This window comes from Lagopus muta, chromosome 3 (assembly GCF_023343835.1).
Source record: "Lagopus muta isolate bLagMut1 chromosome 3, bLagMut1 primary, whole genome shotgun sequence".
Taxonomy (NCBI): Eukaryota; Metazoa; Chordata; class Aves; order Galliformes; family Phasianidae; genus Lagopus; species Lagopus muta.
The window spans coordinates 32,707,764-32,734,340 of NC_064435.1; the positions used below are offsets into that span (position 1 = coordinate 32,707,764).

The 26,577-nt window shown below is 45.0% G+C and overlaps 2 protein-coding genes across 9 annotated transcripts in view; both read left to right on the plus strand.

Moving 5' to 3' along the window:
* Positions 1-14,494, plus strand: part of NCOA2 (nuclear receptor coactivator 2) — a 188,757-nt gene extending 174,263 nt beyond the window's left edge. For all 8 annotated transcript variants that reach the window (XM_048938909.1, XM_048938911.1, XM_048938906.1 and 5 more), the window contains 3 exons: positions 733-931; positions 6,303-6,392; positions 10,734-14,494. In XM_048938909.1, the coding sequence (XP_048794866.1) occupies positions 733-931; positions 6,303-6,392; positions 10,734-10,745 (301 nt within the window). In that variant the 3' untranslated portion in view covers positions 10,746-14,494. The remainder of the gene's footprint in view (positions 1-732; positions 932-6,302; positions 6,393-10,733) is intronic.
* A 5,955-nt stretch (positions 14,495-20,449) lies between these two features.
* On the plus strand, positions 20,450-25,791 carry PRDM14 (PR/SET domain 14). The gene is given in 6 exon segments (XM_048938942.1): positions 20,450-20,904; positions 20,906-21,272; positions 21,418-21,688; positions 22,646-22,848; positions 24,075-24,176; positions 25,561-25,791. Coding segments are annotated over 6 exon segments (1,629 nt in total).
* Positions 25,792-26,577: the final 786 nt, after the last annotated feature.

Sequence of the window (26,577 nt, forward strand, 5' to 3'; positions counted from 1 at the left end):
TAAAAGCCCTCTCGTGACTTTTAACACAAGAAGGAAGATACCATCCAGAAAGCGCTTGGCTTTGAGTAAAATCTGGGATGAAATCCTTCACAGTTACACTTAATGCTGTTCAGAAATATCCTTACGAGAGCATAAAGGGCAGTTGTCTCAGATGTTCTGTAGTTTCTTACAGTGCCCCATTTTTCTGACGCTAAGATTTAGTAAATAAATTTCTGCACAACTGCATGTCTATATTTGTGAGCCCACTTGCCGTAATTGTGTGTGCAAATCTGATATACATATGTGTGAATAGCCTCTGCTGCAAAAAGAAGGCTTTTTAGATCAAATCCAATACTGATTCAACAGTCCTATGCTTTGCTAAGGATGGAAGGGAAAAAAGATGTTTTCCTTTCCCCCCCAAAATTGCTTTCCTGAATATATTTATAATATGTGACGACAAATTTCAGCAGCTAATTGGCTGTTATTGCATACACATAACAGATTTGTACTCTGCCATAGTTTCACACGCAAAGGCATGTGTTTTTATGCACAGACATGGGAACTTATGTTTTGAAAATCTATTCCTTAGACACTGATGCAGCTGAAAAGTAGTTGTTTGTTTTTTTGTTTTTTTTTTGAGGTTGGGATAAACAACAATATGTACAAATTCTAGCTTAAAATATATTAAAAAGAGAGCAGTTTCCTAGTGGCTTCAGCATTCTGACACATTGCTTTTTCCATTCCTTGCTATAGCATGTTTTCACAACAGTCCCCACCACATTTTGGGCAGCAAGCAAGCACCAGCATGTACAATAATAACATGAACATCAATGTATCCATGGCAACCAACACAAGTGGTATGAACAACATGAACCAGATGACAGGGCAGATCAGCATGACCTCAGCGACCTCTGTGCCTACATCAGGGTTGTCCTCCATGGGTCCTGAGCAGGTGAGAATTTAAGGACTTGAGATGACAGCTAGAGGATTTTCTGTGACTTTCAGTAGTTTTTCAGGTCCACTGTGTTGGGCTGTAACTGCTGTAAGCCATTATGTTTCTTTTCTTAGTTTTCTTAAGAAATGTTTATGTTGAAAAGGCTTTGTTTTTAGCTCTGCACTCAGATAACCAGTGACTAATGAGATAGAAAGCATCATTCGCAACCAAATTTCCCATTTGAGCTAGCACCACTATAGCCAGTACATACAGTACTAGATCCTGGACTTCTGTGGAAAATGTGTGCCAGTCTAGCTTCTGTTCTCAGTAGGTAAGTTGCCACAGCACAGTGGTTGGGCCTGTGTCTGTGCCCAGCCCTCAAAGCTAAGGCTCAATGGCAGGCAGGTAAGAATGAAATATGCTGGCACAGGCAAAGTGGAAAATGCTTCTGCTTCTTTGTACCAGAGCACAAGCAGTCAACTTCAACAACTATCGTGCTGGCATCTTTGTAAGCTCCAAATCCACACTTCTTGTAATGTGGGGCATATAAAACAGATTGCTAAACCAGTAAGTAACCTGTTCTTTTCTGCCAAGGAGAGATTTGCATATTTTTTTTTCATTTGGGACTGCTAGTTAGGGCATCTGATATAAGGAAATTAACATTTTCATTTGTAGGCTCATCATTAAATGCATGTGGTACATTAAAAATATTTGACAAACAAGTTCTCTTAACAGATTCATACGCTTGTTTCAGAACTGAACTTTGGTTTGTTTAATGTGCAGATTTCAAATTAGAGACTTTTCTTAGAAATGTTGGCAGGCATACCACTTATGTCTTTTGGTACTTTCTACTGCTATGGTCAACAAAATTGCAAACGTTTTTTTTCTGAGGTGATTAAATAACACTTTAAAGCTGGCCGTATCATTTACTTGTTAATAATTGTCTTTTTTTTCCAGCCTAAATTTGACAACAGGCTATTTACTTCTCTAATATTGCCCTTTAGCTTTTCCTCTTTCTGTATTTTAAAAAGAGCCATTCTATTAACACAATTCTGTTGTTGTTTTCATGTTGTTTTGTGTTTATATAGTTGTTTTTCTGGGGTTTTGGCTGGATTTTTTTTTCTGCTTAGTTAAACAAGCCAGCCTGTTTCTGTCTCTTCTTGTGGTCTTTACATTCCTTTTCTTTTTTTTTTTATCTGCAGCTGTTCTGGTTTGAATCAGTGTCTCCTAAACACCAGTGCCATAACACTAGTTCTTCCCCATTTCTCTCAGAGTACACTGACAGATATAGCCCTGGATCACATTTGTCTTCTACAGCTGCTGCCTACTGGTAACCTGAAGTAATTCTGATACTGCCAAATCTGTCACCTTCTCTGATATTTCCACTTGTCAAGTCCAACTGCAGCAAACTTTTGAATTATTATTACTAGTTCCCAAGCACGTGCTCTTAAGCATTTTTAATGTAGTCAAACAACAGTTTAAAAAAGGAGTGGAGCTTTGAAGATGACAGCACATTTTGGTTTATCAGCATGCCCATGCTCCATGGTTTTCCCCAGGAACCTCAACTAAGAAATTTAACATTATGGAAGGAGATCTGGTTTTATCTCAAAGACTTCCATGCAGACGGCTGTTTCCACTGGCACAGTTGCTGCACTGCTTTTCCTTCCTGTTAGACTACTAGATTTTGTTTCAAGATAACATTTATCTAACTTCCAGTAAACTAGATAAGTTGAATTTCTTCATTCATCTCAATATTTATTTTTCAGCGCTCCAGTCCCTGTTGTGAATGTACTTTAAACTCCATTATCTTTCTAGGAGCACGCACAGTAACTGGCCGTGGTGATTTCACAAAAGCTGTCTGGAGTCAAATTTTGCTTGTAATTTCAGTACAGAGGGATTGATTGCCTTACCTCTGTTTGTGACAGCGTCACACCAGAGAGCTCATACTGAAACCCACAGCACGATCCCCATATCATATGGACCTGCTAGATGCGGCGTAAACAAACCCTACATTCTTTGTTCCCAAACGTGTGTTCCCCTCCCTTTGTCTACACTCAGTTGCATTTGTCAGATTAAGTCTGTTTAACAAAGGTAGATTGGCTCATTCTGTAACATTAACCTGTTTTCCTCCTGATTTACCACCCCAGTGCTGTGTCATCTGCAGTCTGCTAGCAAATGTTTTTATGTTTCATCTAGGTCAGATGTGTCCAGCTGGCAGCTGGGAGGCCACTTCTGTGCCACAAAGCACTACTTTTTTCTCTCCAGGAATGCTTGCTGTGCTGCTTCGCATTTTCTTTTTAGAGAGGCAGAAATAAATAAATACTCATATGTTAACAATAGATTTTTTTGCCTGTTTTACAGGTATATTATTTCACAACTTTACTTAGCAATTTATTTAGGTTGTGCTAAACTCTTTTTTTGTAACTGGTGATTTTCAGAATGACTGTATTTTAACTTTTAACATTTTAACTTTGTATGCTCATTTCTTTCTGACCACAACGAATAATAGTCATGCTATAAGTGTGTTCAAAAGGCACTTCACGTATTATTGGATGATTTTGGAAGTAATAGATACTATGTGTTAGTAAAAATCCATGTGTAGGCTGATTTACCTGCTGAGAAACAGGTGTGTTACCTCTGGTACGAGACAGATTTGTTTGGCTTTGACTCCTGCCTCACTGTGCAGCACTATACTGTATCATACAGTCATATCATATCCTGGGCTCAGAAATACAAAACTTCATGTTTAGCTGCTCATACTGGTTAATCTCCAGCTTCTCTTGTTTGCTGCCTAGGCTGCCAGCAGCACCATGTAGAAAATGATGATTATGCCCAAAATGTTGTGCTCACCCTGACTTGCTATGTTTGATGCTTAGAGACTTTTACATACTTGAGGGATGAGACCTTGTCTCAGTATCATCTCCTTTATAATTTTACATTATTACATTATTATTACAATTATTTACATAATTTTACATTAAAGCTCTCCAGTCTGCTCTTCCTAGTACATCTTCTAGGAATTAGCATTAGCAATCCTGAATTGCTGGCTGCCAGGTCAATACAGTTCCTTATGTTCAAAACAGCTTCTCTAGGGCCAAGAAAGTCTAAACCTTCTCTGTGCTGCACCATTAATGTACCTTCCTGTCTCCTCGTCGTAGTCATCTTGTTCACACAATGGACTGCTGCTGTGCTTTTGCTTTTTATTTATTCTGCCTCATGGACACATGTTATTTACTGGACTGTCAGAGGAGCAATCCGAAGCCTCTGCAAGAGAGGAAACATTTCAGTTCATGAAATAAACCACTTTCTAGGTGTTCTCTAGAGGAGCTCTTTGTTCATAGGGGCAGCAATCCCGAGGTCAGAGCTATCATGGCATTTACTGAGAGTTATCTTGAAAAAGTATTTTGATTGTATTCAGCATCCTGGATGAAGGGAGCCATACAGTGGAAGAAAACTTTTCTTACAGACATGTTGTAAATAGTTCCATTTTATCATCATTTTATCATCCATTTTATCATCAGGCAGCTGTAGTAATGTGTCTAAATGCAAAAGGGTTGAAAAACATGTCCTGCCTTGTTTTAGTCACATTTCATATATAGTTATACCAATTTACTGGCCTTCAAAAAGATGATAAATGCTCCTCAATTTCTTTGTCCTTTTCCTTACTTTTCTAATTGTTGTTGCAGTCACAGAAGTTCATGTGGGATATTTTATGTTTCAAGGTCTTCTGAAGAAAATACATCCATGTAACAAAACACTGTAGGGTTGTTTTGTTGATTGCTTGGGTTTTTATACCTGTTACCTTACAAATCAGGATTTTTGTGTCATCGCTAGCAGGGAGATTCTGTAACTGGAACTTCACACAGTTTCCTTTTCCATGACTCTCCTAACTGCCACGGTGCAAATCACACATTCTTGTTTTTGTCCCCAAAATTACTTTCAGTTCAGTAGGATACAGTTTTGTGGCTTTGCTTTTTATTTATTTTTTTCTTCCTTTGTCCAGTGAACAAAATACAAAAGACATTTGGACCTGTTTCTACTTTGTTTCAAAATGAAATAGTGTGATTCTCTTCCTTTCTGATGTAAATCTTCTTATTCAAGCTTAAAAAAATTTGTCCATCTCCTATAAAAAGTAGCTGGCATTGCTAGGAGACTTCCAGCACTTCGCTGAGTATTTTTAGAGTTGAAAATTTCATTGGAAAAATATTTAAGCTTTAAAATATTTTTTAAAAGATGTAACCTTTCCTGTTAGACAGCAATCTTGTCTCTGGTAGCGTTTGAAACCACCTTTCTAGTCATATTATTGCAGTGAGCTTTGCAACTCTGCAAAATCATTGAGTAGCAACAGAAACAGTCAGGAGGACCTGAAACAAGAGGACTTTGGTGTGGTAGATGAAAGTCTTACTCCCTTGCTGCAGCAAGCTGCTGCAGCTGAAGCGAGCAGTGGCACAACCTCCTCTCCTTGGCAACCAAGAGTCCTAAAGCGCAGGTGACACAGAAAATGCCTTTTCCTTCCAGCAAAACCTAGAGGGGACTCTCTTCACTGTTGTCACCTACACCTAGACTGAGGGAAGAGAGAGAGAAATGAGTTAACCAAGACTCTCCAGGGAGATGTGTTTTTCCTTTAAAACTTGTAAGGAAGGGATCTTGTAATGCTTCAGCCCCTTGCTGACGGGCAGTGATTTGTGTTTTACATCAGTTCCTACATGGTAAGATTTAATCCTTTGATTAAGACTGTAAATTTGGCAAGCCACCCTTTCCACATAACTAAGCGTGACAGACGCTTTAGTTGTGCAGACATACACAGCTTTGATATTTTCCTGTGGCTGCTCATAAAATTTTTGAGCCCATCCAATTAGGAAAGCATGCAGCTGCAGGTTTTCCTGTTTAATGCTATCTTCCTCCCATTGTTCATAAGAAAAAAGAAGAAAAAAAAAGTGCTCTTAACACTAAATCAGTAGTCAGTGCAATTCAGCTTGTGCATTACCAGGCTTTAAAAGAATCACCTGGTAGTTTGTAAAAACAGAAAAGCTGTGTGTCGTTGAGGTTAGGAAAGTAGTTATAAGTTTCTGCTTTCAGGACTTTCATACCAGACAAGTCCTCTTACAAATATTACTGACCTAGTTTATGGAGCCTGTTTTGTTCAATGCACAGAGGTCATAGTATCAGGAATGAAATCTTCGTTGTTGACTGTGAAGCAGAATAATACGAGTCAAACACATGCTGCACAAGAAGGGTGCTCAGCTCTATGGTTGCTTTTCTGATTACTGACACTTCAAATGTACTTGTTGATATATGCAAGTAGATCAGTAGTTTATGCTACTTTAACTTCCACTCCTTTTCCCGACATATTTTTAATTCATTCTCCTTAATATCTTGTTACCAATAGGTTAGTGATCCTGCTATGAGGGGAGGCAATCTATTTCCAAACCAGCTGCCTGGAATGGATATGATAAAGCAGGACGGAGATGCAACACGGGTAAGAGGTGGCATTCAGAGGCTACTGAACTATGAATATACTGTCGTCTAGAGTGGATGCAGTATCTTTTTATTTACAAAGTTAAGGGTACCTAGGGTGCTGGTAAGTCTTATACAGTTACATTTTGAATTCATCTTTAGGTGACTCTGTATTAAGTTCCTCCTTTGATCCCACTAGCATTATTGGAGTGAACACAGAATGCATTTACATTAACAGAATACATTACATTATTGAATTAACAGACAGTTGCATTCAGCAGACTTTTATTTATAGTTGTATTTGCTTTTTAAGAGCAATTACATGACTATTTTGCTGATGATGGGAAAGACTGTTGATGTATATTTGCACTGCTGCACGCTTAACCCATTTCATGTTTCATCCTGCCTGTTTTTCCACTTCTTACATTATACGTAAGGCAAAATTTTCATGAATTATTTAATTTATTACTTTCTGTTCTTGAAGAGTGGTGGTACTAAACTAATTTGCACACAAATCTCCAACTGATGGTGTAATTAGTGTTTGCTTAGTTCAAATGAGATTTGTGTTCCAGGCAGTAACAGTGTTTAAGGACAGACATGGTAGAGATCTCAGCATGAGGCCAGGTGAACAAGGTGCTTTTTTTGGGCCCCTCCTCAGTGGAAGACTTTTCTTTAATGGAAATAACTTTCTTTTAAAATAAGTTTGTTACAACAAACCCAATATTTTGAGACCTGAATTGATTTGAAACGGGATTTGATTTTCCCTGCGTGCTCCAAGCATCGCAGCTGTGCAAACCCATCTGAAAGCATGAAGCTGACCTTTGTATACAGCCTCACATGGAAACCTGTGTGCTGGAAAATAATATACGGGTGCTTCTCAGGGTGAAGAGCCTGTGCCAGCAGTGTGCAGGCAGGCAGCAGGGGGAGGCACCATCTAGTGGCTGCTGGCCTGCTCGCCCAGTTTCTGCTCCTCAGAAGGAAGGGATGGTAAGGCTTTAACACACGCTGCTTTACGTGCATCTGTTTCCTGAACAACTTGGTGCACAGCACTGGGCAAATGTTTGATCACAGAGCACTAGCTTCTTTATTCTGTTTCATTTTTTATCTGTTGGGAAGCTTTAGTGCAAAAGTGATTCAGGTAGACTAAACATATGGAAAATGACCAGAGAGCAATAGCGAGATTTTGGCAGCAAGGGGCAGAGATCTGAATATGAAACACCGTAAGAGAGATGGTCTTTATTTAGCTTGTTGGCCTATGACACACACTTTGCAAGAAGTTGTCTTCAAAAGTAATCAAAACAGGTAGATCAAACCATGATGTCTACAAGAGTTGCTTTATAACCTGCTCAAAGTCCATTCTTAATTTAATCACTTACTGCCACCTACTTGCGTGCAGTGTTGAAATCAGAAAGATGGATTTAATTTTTTTAAAATCCCTTTTATGCTGAATCCAAAAGCAGAATTTAAAGTTTTCAATTGTTAGGGGGGAAAAACATGAGTAATAGGGGGAAGCAAAACAGTAAGTGACTGCAGATATATTAAGATAAAAGGAAATGAAGGCAGTGAAGGTGCTGAGGAAGAAGTAGTCACCTCTTTTTACACACCTGTTTAAAACTTCCCGAAAGGAATTTCTTGACACAGCTCATTGGTTCCTGTGAGCAGTGCCTGTTTCTGGGGTGGAGGATCTGTGCATACAGGATTCTTCCTGCAGCAGTGTCACCGTCATTTTGGAGCTTAACAGAAAGACACAAAGTATTCTGCTACAGTGGAAGCTGTCCTATGCTGAGGAGTTACATTTGTGGTTTCCCAACTAGCGTTGCTGAACCAGTTAGATGTCATGCATTAAGAGAAGCTAAATGCAGAGAATAAAATATAGGATATGACTGAGGAAAGATAGGAGAAGAAAGGAAAGTCTAAAGGATGTTTTAAAAGAGACAGAAAAGATGTAATGTAAGGGTACACCTCATGGCACTCTGTGATTTTAGTTTTATTCCACTAATGCAGCTCTGACTGTGAGGAAAATGTTGATGAATAATGTTTTATGTGTGCTATATATATCTGTTACAGAACTGTGACCTGTAATAGAGACTAAGTAGCTACTACTTCTGTGCTACACTCCTATGTAAGATACTTACATTAAAGCACAAGCTGTGTAATTAGAAAGCTGAAGAGAGGATTAATGGGCTTCATCCCTTGACAGTTGTGGAATTAACGTATAAAAGCCTAGAAATTAATGTGACAAATGAGAAACTGAGAAATTCATCAGGCAGACTGGAGAGGGTTTTCTCATTGTTTCTTAAATTTGATCTCAACAACTGGATTACTTAAAGGGATCCGTTCTGATTAGAGCTGAGTAGCCAGGAAATGCCGTGGTACTGCTGAAATCCCTGTAACCGTGGATGTCAGATCTCGGTGTTTACTATTCTACTCTGTGTCCTTAATACTGTTTCACTTCATTTTAACATGTTATGGATAAAATTTTCAGATCTTTTAGGACATGAAGGAATGATACTAATATTTAAACAAGAAGCTGTTTTTCAAACTAACTAGAAAACAGAATTTTCTGTCTTTCAAAGCTCTGAATACCCTTCATTTGAAAGGCTGAATGTAGTTGCAACTGAAATACTAAGAATTTTTGTTTTGTGGTTATTGAAACAAATTTCTTTTTATTAATTTCATGTTGTAAATGTTTGAATTTGCCTTTATTTAGAAGTGAACACCTGGGGAATACCGTGTAAGCTTTAGGTTTTTCAGATTGCTTTTTTGTAAACCTTTAGAATTCTTTTTTTAATGTTCAAGTTATATGAATCAGTATGGAAGTAATTTGCAGTAATTTTTCCCACTTTCCATATTGGCCTGGAAATAATCTGCCAATTTCCTTAATGTCCTCCTTGCTTTTGCTATATCTAAACAAGAGGGAGGGGAAAAACAATTCCAGAAATAGACTCATTTGTGTTACTCCCTCCTTTATATATTTAATCATCCTACAAAATAGATTTTTGTTAGAGTAGAAATATAATAATAATTTTAAAAGCATTAAAGAGCATTTTTATTCAGGTCACTGGTGTAGTTTGGTGAATTGGTATAGTTTGAAGAATTTACTGAGCATCTCTGTAGAGATACTATTTGCTAAATATCCACTCTAGGTACCGAAGCTCAGATGTTTCTTTCCCAGTCTGTGGGATGCTTTCCCACAGTGGCTTTCTTTGACAGTGAAGGTGTGCTTCTAGCCCTTCTGTGATTGCAAAGAAAAGGGCAGTAAAGTCTAAGGGACTGTGTGGATGGCTTCCAGAAGATAGGTAAATGGTGTTCACATGGGCTGGCAGAGAAGCTCCTGCTGCCATCCCTGAGCATTGAGCCCTGCCTCCTGCACTGTGGGAGGCTGCCCAGTGAGGAGCCACTGGGTACAAGTGGGAAACAGCCTGAGGGGAAAAAAAAAAACTAGTGGTTTCCAGCTAAATTAGCTGTCTGACCTGCCTGACCCTGAAGCCACATGGGAGCAGGAATCTGCAGAGTGGCACAGGTTGCAGTCACTGGAAGGGATGATCCTGAAACAACCATGAAAACCACATCCTGAGGTTTTAAAAAAGTAATGATAATAAGAAGAAAGTACGGGATAATTAACTCAGTTGAAACCAGCTTGTCCTCTGTTTGTGTAAGGACACTGCAATACGCATGAAGTAAAGACCATCTCTGGGGGTTGGTAGTTGAAGCTTTTTTTTTTTTGCTTTCTTATTCCCCTTCTTAATTATGGTTTTTGAAGGAGAAATTGAATCAGGATGGCTGTTTCTTTTGAAAATGTGCATCTGTAACACACAGACATTTCATCGAATCACAGAATCACAAGGTTGGAAAGGACCTACAAGACCATCTAGTCCAACCATCCTCCCATTACCATTGCCACACAAGCACTAAACCACATCTTGCAGCTCCTCATCCAGACGCCTCTTGAACACTGCCAGGGACGGCGACTCCACCACCTCCCTGGGCAGCCATTCCAGTGCCTGACCATTCTCTGAGAGAAAAGGTTTTTCCTCATGTCCAACCTAAACCTCTTCTGGTACAACTTGCGGCCATTTCTTCGGGTCCTGTTTGTTGCCTGAAAGAAGAGGCCAAACCCCTCCTCATCACAACCTCCCTTCAGGAAGTTGTAGAGTGCAATAACGTCTCCCCCGAGTCTCCTCCAGACATTTTATAGGTACTTCAGGTATGAGACTTCTCTAAGCCCATGTTGCTGTGCATTTACAGGCAGTCTACAAGTGGCAGATGATGCCAGCTCGTTACAATATCTGCAGTAGCTGGAAGGAACAAAGAAGCCAGGAACACAATTAAACCTCCGTTTCTCCATCTCTGTTTTTTGCAGAAATACTGCTGACCCTGAGGGCGGTGTGGTTGCTCCTTTCTCCAGCTGAGCGGGCGCCCGGCCCCACACCCTTCCCAGTTGGAGGAGCTGCACCCATTTGTCGCGCCGCAGCCACGCCGGCACCCAGTGCCGCTGGGCCCAGCCCTGCCGTCCGCGGGGCCTCGTCGCTGGGAGCAGCCTCCTCTTCGACAGTCTGAGGCTATAGCATACAGACATTGCTCAGTCTGTTCACTGCATTCACCTTAGTGCAACTTAGATCTCTCCTGCGAAGTAAATGTTGACAGGCAGTTTTCATAAACCGTGTCAGATTGAATGTATTTAAATGTATGTATTTAAGGAAAAAAAAACAACCATGCTCTTGTTCTGTTTTCGTTTAGTTCTAGACCTTGGTTTTTGGCTTTGTTTTCCCTGGCTTACTCATTCTGGTGCAAAGGATTCCGTTCTGTCTGCATACTGGTGTTTTAGACTAAGGCCTGTGTTTTGGGGCGGCGAGTGCACGAGGAGGGTCGGGACAGGACCTCTGAGGGGCCCTTCCTGCTGCCGGCACGTCGGAGAGGACGGACCGATGAAGAAAACTGCACCGAGCAATTCTGAATGGGATTAGAGTTGTGTGAGAGATGAGAACTATCCTGTGAGAGGGCTGTTGATAAGGGGCGCTTCGGTTGGGTTTTTTAGTAACACTTTCAATGCAAAGTCACGAGTCCAAAAAGAGACGTTTGCTACATTCTTATTTAATTCGATTCCCAACGATCAGCAAATCTTGATATTGCAAGTGGCTCTCCTGACCTCTGTCATCTTCCTCTTCCTTCTAACAATTAGAAAACAAGTTACCCCCTTTATTTCCTTAGGTGTGTTTCCAGCAATCTGGGCGGCAAGTTAGGGTTGCTGAGCAGCAACAGTGTTCAATGATAATGCATGTACTGATTATGGTAGTGGCAGAATTGGTGCATAATATCAAAGAGCTAAAGATACCTGCTTTAAGGCATGACTAATTCCTGGTTCCCACCCCCCTAGTCAGGGGAATAACAATTCATGTAATACCGATAGCAGATATCACTACAGACTTCACCACTATCGTGTGTTTCTGATTATTTTAAAGCAGTGTGGACTATGAGGACGTTTTGTAAGGTACATAAAATCCAGTTTATATGTAAACAAGCAATAATTTAAGTTGAAAACTTAAGTGTTTTACTTGTATAATTTTTGTGAGATATACATGTTGTGAAGTTGATTCCAAATGAGGTACTTCAGTATTAAATTAGATATCTTCTTAGCCGTGTGTGTCTCCTGGAAAAGTGTTTTGTAAAGAATCACAATGCCTTGATTAGCCCTAATTTGTAGGCTTGAGACTTCTCGTTTTCTAAACCTTGTGATTCTGCTCATAATGTCATTTATCTAACCTATATTATATGCAGCCACTGTAGGAACCGATTCTTGATTTTTGTATGTTTATATTCTTTCATAACAAATCTTAGAAAAACTAACTGTTACTAAGCAGGCCACTGTTAGGGTGTTGTTGTTTTTTCTTGCCCACTGTGGTTGGAATAATCTTTTACTAAACTGACATCAGTTTCTGAGGACTGGAAATATTGAGAAATTGATGTTTTTGACCTCTCTTTTCTTCTCCCTCACCCCTTGCCCTCAAACTTTCTAACCTGAACGCAAATTTTTGGATGTCATGTAAAATGCAATGCATTTTATAATGTCTCATCAGCTATGCCTTTTGGGAGTAAAACATCCATTCTGTTGCCGTTTAATCAGTTCTGTTTTATTTTTCAGGTGGGATTGAAAATAGACTATAGTTATTCCATATTAAGGCTGAGGGAAATACGGGGAAGGTGGTTTGAAATAGGTTGTTTCTTCAGAAGGTGTCTATTTCCTTAATATGATTGTCAAGGAAACATTCGGTGCTGTCGGTTTCTAAGGAGGGCAGTGCCATGACTCTGGGGAAACAACGCTTTTCAGGCTTTTCAGCAGTCAGTATTTGGCTGTCAAACTCAGAAATAATACTGGGTCACTGAACCACCCTTTTGCCTGTGTTCTGATGGAAAACCAAACTAGCCATCAGCCCTGAGATCCGCAGCCTCATTGTTGCACCAACATGTGCGTTATACTTGCGTTCTGTATCTGACAAAATGTTATTTGTATGAGAAATGTCTAAATTGGAATGAATCAACTTCATGCAACACAAAGTGTAGATGAGTTTTCCAATAATTGTTATATTCATTTTCAATTCTGAACCGTAACCTCTTCAGATAGATTATTCTTTTTCACAGTGGACAAGTGGAAATTTGTCCTGTTCCATGACAGACCTGCAGAGCCCCGTCATCGGTAGTGATTATGATACTCCATCATCCATTGCCATTTTGAAAGGAAGGAGGTTGTACCTATCACTTTGGCTCAGTTTGGGTTCATCGTGACTTTGTCGTCTTCTGACTAAAGAAAAAGAAAAGTGAGTGAAGGAATCTTCTGATCATATTGATCACTATAGAAACAAAAAAGCCAAATCAATTCCCTTCATTATCAGTATTTTCATCGTGTATACAGTAAATTTGTTGGAGAAAGTACTAGGATTTTGTTTAACAGAACAAGTAATCAGTGTTCTACTTACATTACTAAATGTGAAAGGCGCATAATGTGAAAAATAAGCGTATATACATGGTCATACGGCCTGGTTAAGTGTTCATGTAACGTGGTAAGTTTAAAAAGTGAAGTGAGCTGTTTTGCTACAATGAATTAATTTGTACTCAATCTTGAAAATATTGTCCCACGCCGGCATCCCTTTGGGCCTATTAATTAAAAGCAATGTTTTTGCAGTTTATACAATACATTTTTTAATCTTTGTTGAAAAATGGAATTCATATGGGCTTAGCAGATGAAATGGGTGGCACAGCTCCACTCGCAGAACCCAAAGATACACAATCAGTTTTGAAATGCAACTTAAGCCATTAATTGTTGGTGTGAATTTAAAAGTTTTCTAGTATTTGTATGGTAGTATGCTGCCTAAGAGCAAAAGCATTCTCTGCACAAAAGAAAATTTACTGTAGTGGCTTTGATTTTAATTAGAATTTTCTCCCTGGTGTTTCTTTGTAGACTAAAACAAAATCTTTTAAGTTTCTTACTACAGGTAAAAGCTATGTGCAAGAACCTCAAAATGCTAAAATCTAGCATAATGCCTTAGATCTGTTTTTAAGTATTGTATATTCCTACATAGCTGTCTGATGTATTATATTTGTATAGTGAATTGTGTACAATTTTGGAATAAGTGCATCATCACTTAATCTTTATGTTGTTCAATAGAGATGATGGACACGTTTCTTCAAACATTTACTGTCATTTAATTTTTTTCCCTTTATGTCATTTGTGGGTTTTATTTGTACAGTTCATCATGAAGTTGCATCTGAGATGTGTGTATATGAAAAGATTATACAAGGGTAAAATTAAGCAATATATAAACTATGGTTCTTCAGGAGAAAGCTTACAGTGTTTCAGGTTGTGATTTATTTTCAAAGCGGAGTTAACTCTGAACATCACTTTGTTCACCTGCATTGATGTTTGTATTTCTAGTGTGAGCAGTTTATGCAAAGGTAGATATATTCAGAGAAATTTTAAATACATTTATGCAAGTTAATATTGCTTTGCCGATGCTATTTGCTTATTTGATGTTAAATAATGCTATTGTAAATAAAGAATTCTGTTGTTATTGCATCATTTAATAAATTTTAATGCCTTCGGGTTTTACATGGCTTTAGAGATTTCAACGTGTTTCTGTTGTGTCTTCATTTATTCTTGTCAGGGTGTAGGAGGCAGCACTGAAGCACTGCGGGATAGAGTAGTCTGCAGCTTTAACAAGCACAGCAGTTTCTCTCCGTTGCAGAATGTTTCATATATTCCAACCAGTAATTACTCAGAATATTTTCTTTTAGTAATTCTATTCATCACGTTCGAGTGGCTTAGTGTAAAAACAGATCACAGTAGTGCTTCTCTATATCACGGCCCTAAACGGGCACCTTGGTGATGGTTTGGGCAGAGGCAGACCTCAAACGGCACACAGTAGGACTGAGCACACTCAGGGCCTGCTTCTCCTTGTCACATCACACTGTTGTTTTAAGGAAGTTGGAAATGTATGGGGAGTTTATCTGAAAAGGATAAAAGCAGCTAGAGGAATGGCTGTTCACAAGAACCATCTGCTGTCGTCTAGGAAATGAATGAGGGAGAACAGGTATTTATGTCAAAAATGTTATAAGCTAAAGTAGTTGTTATTATTAAGACTTCCAAATAGTGTCATCCTTTCACCATTCCACTGAAAGGTTTCTCCATTCTACCAAAACATTTTGATAAGGACTTTCTGTAAAGGCAGTTAGGGATAGGATGAGGAGAAATGGCTTTAAACTGGAGAGGGTAGATTTAGACTAGATCTTGGGAAGAAATTATTTACTGTGAAGGCAGTGACGCACTGGAACAGGTTGCCCCGTGAGGTTGTGGATGCCCCATCCCTGGAGGCATTCAAGGCCAGGCTGGATGTGGCTCTGGGCAGCCTGGTCTGCTGGTTGGCGACCCTGCACACAGCAAGGGGTTGAAACTGGATGATCATTGTGATCCTTTTCAACCCAGGCCATTCTATGATTCTATAACCAATATGGGGAGAGGCTGTGTGTCTCACTGTTGCAGAAAAAACACTGCTTGGTATCACACTATGGCAAGGGAAAATGGCAGCCTGGGGAATCTGCCCTCTGTCTTGGCCTAGCAGGTCACAAAGTGTGGAAGCAGAAATGCCAAGGCCCAAGTGGGCCTCTTGATAGCCTTCAAATTATGTCCTGAAACAGTAAACGTGATGAATTAATTCTTGAGCTGGAGAAAGTAGAATACAGATAGCCCATGAACAGTTGCACAGACTTGTGCATGTGACAGACTCATGCAACTTGATTCCTGTTAGGCTTTGGCATTGCACTGCTAAGTGTACATGAGCCGTATCTGCCTTGCAGGAACGCAGCTCCCACCAGCAGAGGCTGTCGCTGCTGCTCTGTGCTGTGTCCTCCAGCTATAGCAACAAACTGCCGCTGTTCTGACCTGATCTAAATCACAGTTCTGTCATTGCTGCAGCAGCATCTGCTGCTGTGCCTGGCAGGAGCGCAGGCTGCTCCCTGTCAAAACCCATCGGTTCTGTTCGGAAAGGTATGGGACCACTTGAAGTCCGTACTGGGACTGTGGCCAAGGGTTTTGCATGCATTGCTGAATCCCAACTTCTGATAAAGGGCTGTCCACAGCCCAACTGCTTGGTAAAAGAGAGAAGAGTGATGACAGTTGCATGCATTCTTAGGGGTAGGTCAGGGAAGGTCCACATGAATGAAGCTGGATGGATGGCAGCCCTTGAGAGCCGGACTTTGAGATATGCTGCCGCTTAGAGAAATCCTGTGATACTCCTCAACTGCCCACTGCAAACGGCAGTGTTGGTGTGAGATCTCTGTGTGCCCAAAACCACATTCCTTGTCTCATTCCAGTGTGAGCCTCCTTTGGCACCTGCCAGTTCTAACAACCACACGCTTGGCCACATGGTGGGCTCAGGCTGGATTTGTGACCCAGCCGACCCCTTGTGTGTGTTGCCTCCTTCCCTTCGGTCTCTGGTTATACAAAGTCATCTTGAAAATTAAAAAAAAAAAAAAAAACATGCTTAATTACTTTGAGGGGATAAAGTTTCATCCTGTCTCTTTGTCACACATACCTCAGGTACCCCTCACTGAAAATCCCAGCAATATAGACTCCCTCGGACTTGTCTTTGCTGCACCCAAATGAATGAAAGCTGAAACCAGGCAATAAACGGGAGCTCTCCTACCCCCAAAGAGAATGGCACAGTATTATCCATACATGCCATGCTGCCCCAGTGCCTACAGCTACTGACATAAATGGAACTTTGGAGCAGAAGAGTGATGACTCAAAACAGTTCCTCAAAAAGGTAGCTTTGGTCCTGATGAACTAATGCACCTAAAGAACACCTTGCAGTCCAGGGGACCTAAGGTATCCCAGTTTCAGTGAGATACATGTTTTCCATAGAACAAAGCCTCCAAAAGAACAGAACCCCAAGCCAGAAGTCTGAGAGAACTGCAAAAAGGAATGGAAAGATCAAGTAAAGCATCCTGAAGGCACTGGGCCACAGCTGAAACAGAATGCAGTTTGCATTTTGCCTGAAATCTTGCAAGTGTACACTGCAATACAAGTGAAATGTGGAGTGCTGTGTTTTGTGCATCCCTCAGCAGGGGCAGAGGCAGCTGGGCAGGAGGCTCCTGGGCCACAGCTGCTAGAGGTAAATACTCCCAAGAACCTTCAGCAGTTTTGTAGCCAGCAGGAGCCCATTGAGGTCTGAGTATCCCCAAAGTTGTGCGTACACAATCATGCGATGGGGCACAGATGCTTTCTTAATGCAATTTGTAACCAAGCTTGTAGAGTGCTGTGTGGGTACCCAAATGGACCTGTGCTGGGCAGTGTTCAGACTGATGCAAGCAACTGGATTGGAGAAGAAAGAGAAAAGGGGGAAAAACTGCTTACAGAATATTAGGAGGTGTAGGAGTCTGAAGGTGCGAGCCTAGTGCCACAAACTGTAACTGCAGGATGGAAAGAAGTTCACTAGAATGCATACCGTGCCTCATGTAAGTAGCAGATCAGATCCAGCTATTGCACAAGTACTACATCACTGAAATGCTGCTATATATGATGATACAGTAGTGACAGAGAAGGAATATCAATGTACCTTATTTCCTTTCTAGCTTATGGTCCACATGCATTTAGGATTTATATAATTTATTCCCATTTTCAATTAAATAATTTTATTGTTTGATAACCAGGGAGGGGTTGGTTTGTTTGTTTTCAGAAATGAAACTTGCAAGTAAATCACTGTTCTATTTCCTGTTCCTGTCCTGTTGTTACGACACCTTTTCAACACAATAACTCAGGACAGCAGGAGCAGACAGAAAAGCTGCATGCTCTGAGCTGTGCAGATGCTATCATGTTTGAGAGCACGCCTGTCATTTTAGTTGGATTTGCAGGGCAGGTACAGGCACATCTTTGTAAATATGTGTATGCAGATACAGCAACAGTTGTGGAGAGACTCTAAGAGAAGTTAATCCCCCAGTGTGATATCTCTTGGTACCAGAGAGGGAGAGAGAAACTCACTTTACTGGAAAAGTGATGCAGAAAATTTCCACAAAGAAGGCAGAATTCTCTGCATCTACCATTCCCAACCCAGTGGGGCTATAGAGAAGGAAAGCTCCAGTTTGGAAACCAAATTTGCAAAGATTTGGACCCAAACTGGTCTAAAATATCCAAGTGTGTTACCTCTTGCATTAATGCATAACAGGGTTACCCTAGCCAGATAGCATTGCCTGCCACATCATGAAATCTTCATGGGTAGGCCCACACTAGTGGAGCACACAGAATCTTTATCTCCTGTGCAGGCATTTTGCCACTGGCAGATGATGCTCTTCTAAAACACTATTAAGCAGAAAAATGTAAGGACTTTCTATATGGAGCTGAAAGGAGCCTGATCTGAACCCACCACTGAAAACCCACTCCTTGAAACCAGGGGACAGGTCTGTGTAAGGGAAAACCCGAGAGCCATGCTGAATTGATAAATGAAGGACATTAGGAAAAATTTCTTCTCAGAAAGAATAGTGATGCATTGGCACAGGCTGCCCAGGGATGTGGTGGAGGCACCATCCATGGAGGTGTTTGAGAAGCATGGAGATGTGGAACTGAGGGATGTGGTTAGTGGGCAGGGTGGGGATGGGCTGACAGTTGGGCTTGGTGACGTTAGAGGTCTTTTCCAGCCTTAATAATTCCATGATTATTTTCTTCTTAACTCAGGTGGTTGTTTGTGTTATAGTAAAATTGCTTCTTGTGTAAAATTATGTTGTAGGAAATTAGAAACTGGAACTGAAAGGATAAAGCTCAGAGGGGTAAAGCGAATGCCCTCAGTATTAGAACAGGAGCAACAGTTCGTGAGTCCAGGAGGTGTGCTGTGATAAATAATCACTGCTCTGTTGCTAAAGCCAATAAGGAGTTACCGAACCACACAAAAAACATCATCAGCTGAAGCACGAAAAGCAAGCATGGATGAGGGTTAGCATGGCCCAAAGCTGTGACCTGTTCTCAGCTCCATTCTTTGGGCCACATCCTTGGGTTACAAATGAATGGTGAGACAGAAAAGGCTCAGGTGGGAACATGTGAGGTGGGAATGCTGAGCAGGCACTGTGGTACAGTCCCACTCCATGTCCCAAAGCTGTCTCTTCTTCAGTCTCTAAGCAGGGCAGGCAGATGCCCACTCTGCTACTTTCTAAGCCATAATACCATTCATCCTATAGGGGATTGTGAGTCACTGGAGATTAACTGCAAAGTGGTCACAACAGTGATATGTGACCTTTTCCTTTCATGGCAGCATTTCATTTCTAAGGAGAAAGCAAACTTCTTTCTGCAATCAGCACTCAAAGGCTCCCGCTAAACATGGCACTGCTTTTATACTATTAATGCTGCCAACCCAAAGCCACTTCGTAAAGCAGTACAGCATCACTTCAGCCCTACAGATAGAGGGTCTGAAATGAGAGAGAAAAGGGAAAATGATGAAAAGCCAAAAAATCCATACAGGCATAAAGACTGAGAGACTGCCTTGAGAAAGCATTAGAGGGCTGCATGCCTGCCTCCTCCCTAAGCTTGCTGCACGTATTGGTTGTCCCTGGTGTGTTGACTGCTTCTGCCTTGCAAATAGAAATCAGGACAGACAATGTGGCAGTAGGTAGGGGAATTAGTCCCACTTGTGTCACAGCTCAGACTCGGGGTCTCAGGAGCTGCCTGGCACCGTTCTGGCTCTCCTCAATGTGCAAGCACTCAGCTCTCACAACCAGACTGAAAGGCTAAGAGGAGGCTCCAACCCAAAGCTTTGGGCAGGTGGGAACTGCAGTGCCAGCATGAAATCAAGGCTCGGAGGATGGCTTCACCTCCAGCCAAGCACAGTCAGCGGCAGGTTGGAGCCAAAGTCTCTCTGTCAGTAGCGGCTCCAGGTGACTTCTGGTGAGTCCCTGCTGTGAGAGGAAGGCAGCACTTCACACAGGACTGCATAGCCTGCATAGAGTACTGAAAATTCGTTTTTTATTGCATGCTGTCACCTCTTGTCTTCTACTGGTTGCACCTGGGACAGAGCCGTAATGCCTGGTATGACGCCGCGTTCTGAGTCCTGGAGAAGAACGATGTTGCTAACGCAGCGATGCTTCAGTTGTCGCTAAGCAGTGCTGCGCGGAGCTGCGGACTCGCCCGGCCTGGGAGCAGCAGGAGCCCGCTGCAAGCCCGGCACCCAGCGCACTGCCGGCTGTTCGGGCTGTTTGGAAGTGGATTTTTGCGTTCTCACAGCCAAAAGCCGTTCCGCAGGGCCCGGGCGTACCGCTCGAGCGTGCCCGGCAGCGGGGCAGAATCGGGGGCGGCTCCGGCAAAGCGGAGAGCCCCCTCACCACCACCGGCGGCCCCGCCCCGGGGTAGGGGCTCCCGTCGGGGCAGCCTCCCCCCACTCGCCCGCCCCCGGGGCCACGCGACCCCCGGGCGGGCCGCCCCCTGCCCGGGCCCATATAGCCACGGGGGGCCGGCGGCCCGCTCGCCCCGACGGCGCCGGACGAGGAGGGCGGCTCAGCGACCCCTCGCCTTCCCCTCGGAGCCCGCTCTACCTGCGGCACCCCGGCATGGCTCTGGCCCTGGCCGGCGAGCCGGGCCCCGCACCGGACGCCACGGACGCGCTCGGGCTGAGCCCCGCCGGACTCGCCGCCTACTACCCGCCCTTCCTGCCCCCGGCGCAGTACTTGGAGGCGCCCCCCGACTTCTTCCAGCCTCTGGGCCGCCTGCTGCCCCCCTCCCCGCCGCTGCCCCCCTTCGGCATCCCCGCGTTCCTCGGCCTCCCGCCGCCCCATACGGCCCCGCCGCCCCCCGCCCAGGCTCCGGCGGACACCACGCAGCGGACGGCCCGGCCCGGGGGGGGCTGCGAGACGGCGGGGCAGAGCCGCAGGTTTCACTTCAGCGAGGAGGAGCTGAACGCGGTGCTGTACGGGGCGCTGCGCAGCCCCCAGCTGCCCGGCGGGCTGCACGCCATCTCGGGGCTCCGCGTGCCCCCCGTCAGCCCGGGTATGGGGACGGAGAATCCGGAGGGGGGTGCGGGGGCTCGGGGGCCGCCCCCACGACCCCTCGGAGCCGCTGACGAGGGTCCCTCTCCGCAGGTGCCGCTCGCTCCCCCCCGGCTCCGCCGCCCGACGGGGACGCGCTGCAGCTGCCCGAAGGTATGGGCAGGGACACCGCCCGCGCCCGCGCCCCGTTCCCTGTCTCCGGCCGCGCTCAGCCCGCGCTGTCCCCGCAGGGCTGGCCGTGCTGCGCGTGGCCTACGGGGACGTTTGGCACCTGGGGGTGTTCTGCACCGCCCCCATCCCCAAAGGAGTTCGCTTCGGCCCGTTCCAAGGCAAAGTGGTCAACACCACCGAGATTAAGACTTACGACGACAACTCGCTGATGTGGGAGGTAGCCGCGGCGGGGGGGAGCCGGGGAGATGTTGGCAGCGGGGCTTCCTGCGGGCAGTACGTTATGGCCGTGGGGGAACTGCGAGGGGACTTCTGCCCGGCCCCGATCCGCTCTCTGCTCTAATCCTCTTCTCTCTGCCCTTCAGGTCTTCGAGTACGGACAGCTGAGCCACTTCATCGACGGGAAGGGCACGGCCGGCAATTGGATGTCTCTGGTGAACTGCGCCCGCTTTCCCGAGGAGCAGAACCTGACGGCGCTGCAGTGCCAGGGGCAGATCTTTTACGAGAGCTGCCGGGAGATCGCGCCCAAGGAGGAGCTGCTGGTGTGGTACGGGGACTGCTACGTGCAGTTCCTGGGCATCCCCATCTGCCTGAAGGGCATGCCGGAGGCGGGACGGCCCCCGCAGCACCCCGAAGGTGAGAACGTGGCAGCGCCTCGGGGGTCCCCCGGATCGCGCTCGGAAGCGAAGGGACTCCGCCAGCTCCCTTCGTAACGCGTGTCGGATGGCAGCGAGGGTGCCCCGGGCCGGGCTGCTCTGGGGCGGCCATCCCGGTGCCGCTCCCCCTCTGCCACTCCGGTTTGCGTAGAGGTGCTAATGTAAAGCATCCCCCGTTTCCCCCGTTGTTGCCGAGCTGTTGGTGTTGGGGGACTTTTTGCGGCGTTCCTTGTTGGGGTTTGTTTTAATCCTACCGCAGCGGTGTCAACTGCGCTTATTCGGGGAGAAATGCAGTGGAGAAGGGAGACGCCGCTGTCGGCCGAAGCTGGGTCTGAAGTCAGGGTTGTGCGAAGACAAAACCCGGAGAGGGGTGGGGGTGCGCTGACGGCGAGAGAGGGGAACCCCGGACGATGGGACGCTGGGATTGCGTCCCAGCTTTGTGGGGCGGCCGATGGTTCGTTTCGGGGCTGGAGGGATGTCACTTACCTGTCTTCGATTAGAGGCAGAGGGAAATGTTGTTAACGTTCGAAACGTTTCCTGTATTGTTCCTAAGTTCAGTGGTTAAGAACAATTTGAAACCCCAAAGGAAACCAAATAAACGCGCGTTTGTTTAATAGTGTTTTGAAAACGACAGAAAAGCTACGTGGATCGATGGTCCTTTTTGGGGGAACGGGAAGCGAAGGGCAGCGGCGGTGCTGCCGTCAGGCCGCGTCCCGGGGTCGGCCGGCCGTACCGTAGGAACGCGTCCCATCCGCTGCCCGCGGACACGGGCGGAGCGGTGCGGAGCTGCCTCCCCTCCGCCGGCACAAAGGGAACCGGGGGGCAGCGGGAGCTGAGAGGTTTGGTTTGGTTCGGTTTGGTTGATGATAACGCCGGAATCCGTTTGTAACATTCTTACCCTCCCTATGACTGACGGGCACCGCGCTTTGCCGTGCAGGCGCCGGGGAGAGCTTCAAGTGCGAGCGCTGCGGGAAGGTGTTCGCCTACCGCTACTACCGTGACAAGCACCTCAAGTACACGCGCTGCGTGGACCAGGGCGACAGGAAATTCCCCTGCCACCTCTGCAGCCGCTCCTTCGAGAAGAGGGACCGACTGCGCATCCACGTGCTGCACGTCCACGAGAAGCACAGACCCCACAAGGTGAGATGTCCCCGCCGTTACCTCGGGGTCTTCGGGGAGGTGCTTTGCCCCTCCCCCCCCCCCCCCCCCCCCCCCCCCGATCGCTCCCAGTGCTGCCTGTCCCGGGCCGAGGCTGTCGCACACGGCGAGAGCCCGAAGCGTCGCACCCGACGTGAGCCGCTGCCTCGGCAACGCCGGGCAGTGAAACGGGGTTAGGAAGGGCTGGGGGGCTTCCAGTGTGGCACGGCTATTGCTTCGGTCCCCAGCACCCTCCTTTGTTCCTATGGGTCATCTCCAGACAACGTCCGTTTTCCTGGAATAGATCCAATTAAATCAATGATATCGTATTCGAATGTTTTAAGGGTTTAGTAAGATATTTAAAAGAAAATTCTATTAAATTTGAGGTCTAATACGGTTCTACTGATTATGCAGATCGAAATCATAGTTATTTCTTCCTGTTTTTCTTCTTTCTCCATCCCTCTTTTTATCCTTTCTTTTTTTCCTTTTTTTTCCTTAACCTTTTTTTTTTTTCCTTTTTTCCTCTCTTTTTCCTTTCCTTTTTTCAACACATAGGGAAGAAATACTTGAGAACAGCAGTGGCGGTAAACTTATTCTGAATGGATATTGCAATTAAATGAGAAACAAATGGACTTAAAAAGCAAGGAAGGGGAATGTTATCAGTAAAAAATGACCTTCCATAGGATAGTTTATTTTGAACTGGAGAATGATGATTTATTCCAAAATAACAGCGGGATAAGGAAATGATCTGTGGGCTCCTGCACATTCCCTCGGGATTTGTGCGAGTGTCCCCACGGACTCGTTGACTTCAGCACCTCAGCACTGGGTGTCACCGCCTGCAGTGATACAGCAGAGAGGCAGTGGCTGTGCCCTGGGGGCTGTCACACCATCTCCCAGCAAAGCCCTCCTTAAGAGGGATTCCCTTAAATAGAGGGATAAATAAAGGATGTAACTGTCTTAATAACTGGGGGGGGGGGGGGGGGGGGGGGGGGGAAATCAGATTTAATTACTAATTATCAGTATCTTCTGCTAATGTTCCAGAGACAGGTTTTACTAGGGCTATTTTAACCGTACAAACAAAAAGAGCTTGCAATTTTGCATGATTTATCTGTCTTTAAAAAAAAAAAAGAATATTTCAAGTTGTTCCTAGTTAAGTTAACCCCATGTAGAACAGCTCTTTCCAGCCGTGCTGTTCTGTGCTTCCTGTAACTCCTGTGTTCCTTCTGCAGTGCTCGGTGTGCGGGAAGAGCTTCTCACAGTCCTCCAGCCTGAACAAACACATGCGGGTTCATTCCGGGGAGCGCCCCTACAAATGCGTCTACTGCAATAAGGTGGGCAGCTCCCGTGTTCCAGTGCCTCGCAGCACCATGTGCTGCCCTTCCCCTTTTTCTATCCAGGAAACAGATGCCTTCTCTTTAAGTTGGTATCCAGATAAGCTGAGTGCGTACGTTCTGGGTACAGCTGGGAGATGCAGTGGGAGAAAGGGTTTGAAGAGGTTGGAAGTGAGAGGGTTGGATCAGGTGTGAGGAAATAGCAGCAGGTTGCACCAGGGAGGGGTTAAGCTGGATATTGGGATGGTTTTTAAAATGGAAAATGTGGAGAGGTACTGGAACAGGCTGCCCCATCCCTGGAGGTAGATAGAAGACAATGTGATGCTTTGGGATGTGGTACAGTAAACGGGCTTTGCTTTAATAGCACCAGGTGGGTGGTTGGAGCTGGTGATCTTAAGGGTCTTAAATGATTCCATGCGAGTCCCAACTCTAAAATCATGTTTATACAAACATCTGGGACTGAAGAAGCAGGGTCAGCTCCTAGCTCTTGCTTTCCATTGGGGCAGAATTTGGACTAATTCCCTGCTCAGCGATCTGCTGCAGGGACAACGTATAGGAATGCTTCACAGTATTTCAGATGCCATCCTAATCATTCAGCGAATTAACACATTTCCCTTTTCATGAGATTGGTAATGTTTGGTCTTAGTAACTCGTGTAGTGTGATGGACAGATGTAGTTCAAGAGCCGAACCTCCATGATAACAATGGTGTGCTTGCTTACTTTTAGTAACAGGGCAGTCTATGTAACAGGCACTATAGAGGCTCTGTGAGTGCAAGCTTTGCCTGCTCACACCCATGTACAGGATTTTTGCTTCCAGCATGGCATTTTCCTCAGCTTTCTGATGGTGACATGGTTAGCAGCAACTATTTTGTGTAGTCTGCAAATAGTAAAGGACCCACGAGTGCCTTGGCTGGGGAAAAATTAAGGAAACAGCTGGCTGTTTGGCAACCTGTTTGCTTATGGCTTAGTGAGAGGGTTTTCTCCTAAAATGTAAGGTTGTTATGAGGGGATAAAGTCATGTGAGGGGAAAGATGGGCTAGGAGGTACCGAAGGCAGAGCAGAACATGACAGAAAGAGAAAGAAAAGCCCTTCAAGTAGATGCTAGCCCAGCATGAGCAAATTCTGTCAGCTGAATTCCAAGCCAGCATTCATCAGCATAAAAGAGTAACTTTGAAAGTAAAGACTGCAAAGAAAACCTGCATTACGTTTCCCCTGTACAAAGCTAATTAGGGTAGTATTGACTTGACTTCTCATCCTTTGTCACATCGGAGATATTTACTGGTGTCTGCAATCAGAAATCTTTCTGAGCTTCCACAGCCATGAAGCGGAGCCCACTAACCCCTCTCCCTGCTCTCCCCCCACCCTTCCTCCTGTGGCCTCCCAGGCGTTTACAGCCTCCAGCATCCTGCGCACTCACATCCGCCAGCACTCGGGAGAGAAGCCCTTCAAGTGCAAGCACTGCGGCAAAGCTTTCGCCTCGCACGCGGCACATGACAGCCACATGCGGCGCACGCACAGCAAGGACAAGGGCAGCACCTGTGCGGTGTGCGGCCAGCACTTCCCAGAGCTGGAGGATTACCGCTTCCACATGAATGTCCACGCTGCTGCTCATTAGCCAGGAAGTCCCTTCCTGGACCAGCTCCGTGGGTTGCATCAGTGTACGTGTGTGTATGTTGCTTGTGTGCGTGCCACAGGAGGCACTGACTCACATGGTGTGAGTCACAAGAGTGCACTCTCCAATGTCTTTCTGCATGCAGACGGCTGGTTTATAGCACGCTGACTCAGCGCCAGGGTGAGATCTGACATGCACCGGCCTTCCTTCCCTTCCTCTCTGTGTTCCCTCACTTTCAGGAGTATCCCTTCCCCAAAAGCCTCTTGCGTGTGAGTATCACTGTGATTGACATTACCAGACCTCTAATTCACTGCAGCTGTGGGCTGCCTGGTGCTGTCCATGCCAAAGCTTGTTTGAGAGGTGTTCTTAGCAAGTATGTATACCTAAGACAGTTTAACCTGTTTGTTTTATTTAGGCACATGACAAGGTGTGGGTTCTATCTCCTTCTAGTGTGCAAGTCTTTTAATGAATCCCTATTTGATAGAGAATGCTGCTGGAGCAGCATAAGAGTATTTAATTGTGGCTTCAGGGCCAGCTGAGCTGACCAGGAGAGCTCTGGGGGCAGTGACACCAACTCTTCCTTAGCCCAGGAGAGAGGGGTGGGATGTATGAAAATGGCTGCAGGTGTGTGAAATGGCTCCAGCAGTGCTGTGGGGTGGTGGCTCTACCTTCTCTGTCTCTACAGAAGACCAAGCTTGAAGTGGTTCTGGAACACTGACATCTCTCCCAGGTGAGCCATGGGAACTCTAGCATTCTGTAGCAGCTTTGCACTGTGCTTGGACAGGCCAG